Source organism: Poecile atricapillus, chromosome 1 (assembly GCF_030490865.1).
Source record: "Poecile atricapillus isolate bPoeAtr1 chromosome 1, bPoeAtr1.hap1, whole genome shotgun sequence".
NCBI lineage: Eukaryota > Metazoa > Chordata > Aves > Passeriformes > Paridae > Poecile > Poecile atricapillus.
Window position 1 is genome coordinate 63,546,189 of NC_081249.1, and position 6,658 is coordinate 63,552,846.

General features: G+C 41.1%; 1 protein-coding gene across 1 annotated transcript; it reads right to left on the reverse strand.

Annotated features, from left to right (window-relative positions):
- Positions 1 to 878: 878 nt before the first annotated feature.
- C1H13orf42 (chromosome 1 C13orf42 homolog) lies at positions 879 to 5,535 on the reverse strand. Its single transcript, XM_058834745.1, has 3 exons — positions 5,122 to 5,535; positions 2,250 to 2,397; positions 879 to 1,120 (listed from the first exon to the last, which is right to left on the reverse strand). Exons 1-3 carry the CDS (start codon positions 5,533 to 5,535, stop codon positions 879 to 881), a joined length of 804 nt encoding a protein of 267 aa, XP_058690728.1.
- Positions 5,536 to 6,658: the final 1,123 nt, after the last annotated feature.

Below are 6,658 nucleotides of genomic sequence, written 5' to 3' on the forward strand. Positions count from 1 at the left end.
TCTTTAATGATGGAGCAGCAGAATTCCAAATATTTGGTATAATCTAAAGGTGATGTGGTGGCTTTCTCTGCAAGTTATCTTCTGCCCCTGAGAACAACCTTTTTTCCAATTTATTCACAAGATGTTCTCCATGACTTTAAGCTTTTCTAGTGTACACTGGGGTGTCTAGATTCACCAGCTGGGTGTTAAAATAGATGAAAACTAGCATATGGTGTAACTGTATGAAAAAAGTTGCATACATTTTTGCATGCAGTGAATATTTTGGTGTATCCAACAACAGAACCATTTCCAGCAGCAAGCAGAGTACAAAAATCACTGGAGCACACTATTCCCCCAAATACAAGTTTCTAATGCTGATTCCCTCACTGTTTGTACTACAGACTGAGTGTGTCTTGGTGCTGCTGTATACTCTCGGAACATAGAGTCAATGATGGCACGTACAAATTTTCATAATCAACAGGAGAAAATTCTGCTTCACTGCTCTGACATTGGAAACACTGCTGCAAAAGCTCCAAAATATTTGCCAAATTCCTTGAACTGGAGTCAGAAGAAAAATTACTGAACCAGGCAATCTCTGAATCATTATCTGTAACAGCACTAGAAAAAAGGCTTGTCAAGCTGGAGTTTCCCCCCAAGCTGAATGACAAAGCAGTGTTGTTCGGCACAGAAAATTTGATGAGTCAAACCCTCATATGAATCCAACACTGGAATAGCCATGGCTTAAAATATGTCCCCCCACAAAGAACCTTCAGTGACTGCACAGGTCACTTCTAGAGTGCAAGTGATGGATCAGTGGTAAAAAAGAAAATTTAAAATGCTGGTCTTACATGCCCTGTTTCATATATTCTGTCTTCAAGTGAAAAGGGAACATTCTTCTTTCAACATTCTTTCTTGCGTGTTTTAGGCTTAAATTTTAAAGTGCTGTATGCCCCTTCCACAGCTTTGGGCAAATACATGGGATGCCTTTCCAACCTTTTCCTAGAGCCAGTGGTTCTCCGCTGACTGTCTCTTTGAGATTGGTTTGCAGCCTTAGCTGCCTGGGCAGTATCTTGTGAGTATCTCCGGGGAGCACGAAGGATCCAGTTTGAATGCAAACTGTGTTCACTTGTACTGGTAGCAACTGAAAGACAGAAGAAAATCTGGGATTAACAGTTTGTGGGTGACATTTTTATCTGCACAGGGAGGGTGCAGGGAGCTTACCAGGTCCTTCCTGGAGCTAAGGTCAAGAGACAAACCTAGTTTCACTGCAGGGTATCACTTGGGTTGGGATTAATTTTATCTAGAATTTTAACACCTGCAGTATAAATATGTATGTGAGAGCTAGTCCCTTCAAATACATTCCTTGGGCACAGCTAAAATGACCTGCTCCAGATATTCACCTCAGCCTGAAGCAAAGGTGAGAAATATCCACATCCCTCTGCTGATTATACAGGAGAGATGATGACCTTAGATTGGCACATCTTTATTTCTCTGGGCAATCCCATCCTTTCTGAGGGAAACCCCCAGTTAGTTAGCCCAATCACAAAATTACTTATTTTTTGACAGTTGGAAAGGAGTCACCCAGCCATTTCTCAAAAAAAAAAAAAAAAAAAAAAAAAAATAAGATGAAGAAAAAATACATCTATATATTTTATAGTTTTCCAAAGACAGCTTGAGGTAGAAATGCAATGGTGGAGCCCAGCCCTGAGCAGAAGGCAAGCACTATTCCAACCCTGCACATGCTACCTTTGCCATGTAATGACCACACATTAAATAGTTGCACCCATTCAATAGGGAACAAGTGACTTATTACCATAATTTCACGTATTGCATGTAATGGTCCTAGATTTGGGAAGCAAAACTAGAAGACAACTTGTCGCCCTGAAAACTCAGTTTTCTGAGCTTGCTGACATAGTTTTCAAAAAGACTTTCCCAGGACAGAAACTGTAAACATAGATATGTATACATTCTTTCTGGCACACGTCTTCTGATAGACATCTCTCATGGCCAGTGCGATTGGGAAGGTGTTATCCTCACTATCCAATCCCTGGCCATGGTCAGAAACCTCTAAATACTGAGAAAAAAAAGTAAGTTCTCTCCTTCCTTCAGCACACCTTGAGCTGTGTTCGTGTGACCTATTTCGTATTCAGCGGCAACAACAACTGATTAATTAAATAAATTAATTTTATAAAACATGCTCTCACAATGCCATTCTTCCCTCTACCCTCTGCACCCCAAAAATAATCATATTTTTCTGGTTTATACCGCACCATCAAAATCAACATCCACATTTGGCAGATCCACATCAGGAACTCTCCTCCATCTCTCTGAATCCAGGTCTGCAATGACTGAGTCAAAGAAAGCTATTGCTTCTCTTACATCTGAACTGGACTGTGGGCCTCTTCTTTCCATGGGTGCCTGTTGATCAGACAGAGGAGAAAAAAGTTAGCCAAGGGCTGGGCACAATGATTCCTTAATGAGCAAACTCTATATGAAAGATGTATCTAATGCCACAATTCAGGGCATCCGAAAAGAAACAGAGGTCCAGACTACTCCACAGTGTAGAAATCAAATGCAGGACAGCAGTCTAACAAATATCCATCCTGTTGCATGCTCAAGAAGTATCTTCCACTTGGGCATGACTGGCCAGGTGTTCCGAAATCCCTCAGAATTCATGCACCAGGCCATTGAATTGGGTGGCTAAGCGACAGCTGGGCTTTCTGGCCAAATTTATTCTGCCTAGCACTAGGCTCCTAAGGAGACACACATTAGAAATTTAGTCATGCAGGGTTCCTTCTGTAATTAATGCTGGGCTCCAGTACCTTCAGAAGATGAGTCAGGCCTTAAGTAGGCTGAACCCTCCTCTGCAGGCAGCTCTTTCTCTCAGCTGAAAAGGAATTGAGGGGTAACTTTGTTACTAATTTAAGCATCTTATTAAAATGCCTAGGTTAGGTGAAATTAATCCAGATCTAAATTGCTGAAGTCTTTTTGAAATGAAAAAGGATGGTGTGTGCTAAAATATGAGTCATTCAACACTGTGATAATTCCCACAGGAAAGCCACACAGTTTAAAATTAGGAGCCTGTCTTGATGAAAAGCAAATGCCTATGTATAAATGTTGAAGCAGTCATAAAACCTTGGTTAGTGATTCTGAAGGTACATATGGGATGTATAATTCTTGCCAGGCTCTACCTAATGAAAGGACATATCTTTTTCTTGCTAGTCTAAGTCAGGTATATTGTCAGGCTGCAATACCAGCTCAGAAAGTTGCTACCCTGGGTTTCAATGAGACAAAAGGATACGGGTTGTGTCACACCTCTGAAGGACCAACCTGTTCCCTGTTCTGTGGAGGCAGAGAGATGAGCTAGCTGATTCCCCTCCTGACATTATGGGTTGATTGACATCCTCAGAAGTGGTAAAAGATAGCTGCTACCACACATCTCCTGGAAATAGTGACTGCTATTATGACTAAGCCCTTATTGGTTAAAAGGTATTTTAAAGAAATGCCTGTGTGCTCCTAGCATCTGACCCACCTCTATTCTTTTCTTCTACTAGACACAAGTGGCACATTTTGAATCCATGGTCAGTCTGTAGTCCTGGAGCCAGGGATCTTTGGATCAAAACTCCCATGAGGACAGGTTTGTCTGGACAAATTACCTTCCCATAAATCATACAGCAGGTTAGAAAAAGAAGTGAATTTTCACTGACAGGTAAATTAACAAGAACAAGTAGCTTGGGACAAAACCATTCAAGCCTGGTGATAACACAAACCTTGCAATCTGTGAACACAAAATGTATAGTGAAGAAGAATAACCTGAGTCTTGTAAAAGCCTTCTTGACCTCTCCCTAGTTTTTCCAAAGCCAGAGGTATGCTGCTGTGTCCCCGCCATTTGTGTTGGCAAGAATGATTCATATGGATGAATCATCCTGCTGGTGTTCCTGTCTGTTTCCAAGGGGATGGCTCATGGAGTGAGCATGCCAGTCAGTACCAGGGCTGTTTGTACACACGGGCTAGCTGGCCAAAGTCAAATGACAGCACTCAGCCTCAGACTGTGGGAGATCCAATTGTTTGCCAGAAAACAAGTTCAGCTTTTGGTGTTTTCCTTAAGCAGTATTTTCAGCAGCAAATCTCAGAAGTTCATAAACCATTCCGACACTCTGCTGTGACAGAACATCTAAATATGGTAGCAACATTATTTAAAGTCAACCTGGCCTAATCATTAAGTTTAGCCATACATTCCTTCTTCCCACCATCCCCATTACTATCCAGCTTAGAAACTGCACTGGATAACTTGTGAGTCTCCTGCTGAAGTTTTGCTTGCAGTCATGTTACCTAAATAGATCATTCCACTTGCTGCAGTCCTTTGTTTTGTCCTCACTGAATCAAGTCTAGTCAAAGTAACCACTGAACTGTTTAGTGACAGACAAACCTATAAAGCTTTTATTTATAGGATACATTAAAATAATCTGCATAAAATAATGCACCAGAGATGATATTCCAGTTTCATTTTTGTAGTATCATTGCAGTAAAAGTTGAAGGATTATGCTGTCTAGAAATGACCCATGAACTTATTCATAAACAGAAAAGGAACCCTTAAGAATTCCTCATGCCCCACATCCTACCAGTAGAGCTTGCACCAATGTTAAATGTAGCACTGACAAGAGAACTTACCACTCAAAAAAATTTCTATTCATTTCAGTAAATTGATAATTATTTTGTGTAAGTAATTTTGTCAATAAGAAGACTGCCAAGAAATCCAGGGATTACTACACTTGTTAGTCATTAACAGGTATAAGTAATCATAGTGAAGTATTCCAAGCTGCTTAAGTAGTATGTCAGAGCTTGCTCTTTCATAACATCTTTTCTATACTCTCATAACTTTTTCTTTTTCCTTCTTTCTCTCTCCCAGCATTTCCCCAACCTCAAACATAGACATATACATTTCCTCCCGTGACCAGTCATTCATTCCTAATTTTACACTACTTAGAAAGAATCTTATCATATTTAGCAACATTTCAAATGATGCAACAGTAAAATGACAACTAGCTGAAAACAATAAAGCAGAAAATCAATATAGGTGATATAGCTCTGATGATTTTGTTGCTTAACACTAAGCACATGGCAAAAGTTCTTGGAAGTTACCTTAGAAGAGTCTTTGGAAGGAAGTGGAAGTAATGACTTTTTTCCAGTTTTGGATGATCTTGTGGATGCTGGAGAATCTGGAGCCATATGCATGGATTTCAAGTTGTTGATGTTTTCAAGGTATTTTTTCCTCAAGGCTAGCAGATCCTGTAGGTACTTCAAGCAGTCCTGAGTTTTAGAGTACATCCAGTCTCTGTCTTCCTCTTTTGGCTGAAAGCAAGAGTCGATGCTAGTTGTACTTCTGCATTTTTTTAGAGGTTCACTAACTTTTTCCTGCTCACCTCCAAGGACGTACATAGAAGTGCTGCGGATCAGTCTCACTGCAGAACCTGCGCCATCACAGTAAGGGATGTCATCTGTCACGTTTCTTCGCTGGGAGTTGGGGTGAAATATAGAATGGATCTTTTTGAACATAATGTGTCACTTTCTCTCCTTTATATTTTTTCTCTTTCAGCTCCTTAATTTAACACTAGATCTGGCAATCAGCAGCAATTACCTTTGCCCTTAGCAGACAAAAAAAATTTGCCACTTACTGTAATGAGGAGAGAAAAGAAACCTATGGCTGCACCAATTGTTTTCAGTCTAACATTGTGAGAAGCATGGTGGTAATGAAAAAATGTCTTTCCTATTCCATTTGTGTCAGTGAAAGAGTTTTGTCCTTTCCTCGGTTTAAAGTGTAGTTGAGGAGGTCAGATATCATTCTTTGATCTTTTGTTTGGCGTCTGGTCCCCATAAAAAGCATCAGCACGGAGGCAGGAATTCCCTTTCCCGCTGTTCCCTCGCTCTCCCGGGTTCCCCGGGGCTCCGACTGCGGGCGGCCGCGGGGCGCTGGCCGTGGTGCTGATCCTCTCCCGGCCGCCGTGGGGGGACGCTCGGGAAGAGCCGGCTGGGATCAGCCTCCACAGGGGCCAAAGCCTGGGTGAAGATGAATAGTTTCTGTCGAGCGGAGTTCAGCTGCTGAAAGAAGTCGCTCTGGGTTTCACCCGGCAGTAACCAGGAGATGGCTTCGGCTACCTGATACCACAGTGCTGCCAGAAACCAAGAGGATTCAGATGTCAGGCTCTGTTACACTCAATACAAAGATGCCTTGTGTAAGGGATGCTGTAAAATAAAACACTCTTCCAAAGTACTTCTCTGGCAAAATATTGCAGACAGAAACCTAAGAATTTGTACCTTTCCACATTAGTTGTCCTCCTAGGTTGGTGCAAGAACATTTAATACAGGGTGTTTGGTGATTGACTTTTGGCTGAAAGTACTGACAAACTTTGACTATTTATTGGCATACTCGAGATGTGGCTAGTATTTATGACTATGTGTTCACATGATGTATGCTTTGGAGATAAGCAGATAGTGAACTGAGGCAACCAACAACTATTAAAAAACAAGAAGAGATGCCCAAAAGAGTTTTCAATCGAGTTTGTTGAAAAGAGTTTTCATAAGTGATCCTGCCCAAGCATTGACTGCTTGAGGAAAAAAAAAAAGTATTTTTAAATCAAATAGATATCGCCCTGCAAACACCACTGAGCAAATTTCTTCT

Coding starts and splice junctions, on each gene's coding strand:
- C1H13orf42 (XM_058834745.1), bottom strand. CDS start 5,535: ATGTTCAAAAAGATCCATTCTATATTTCACCCCAACTCCCAGCGAAGA. Junction 2,398..5,121: donor CTTCCAAAGACTCTTCTAAG/GTAACTTCCAAG, acceptor TCTGATCAACAG/GCACCCATGGAAAGAAGAGG. Junction 1,121..2,249: donor TGTGGATGTTGATTTTGATG/GTGCGGTATAAA, acceptor TCTGTCTTTCAG/TTGCTACCAGTACAAGTGAA.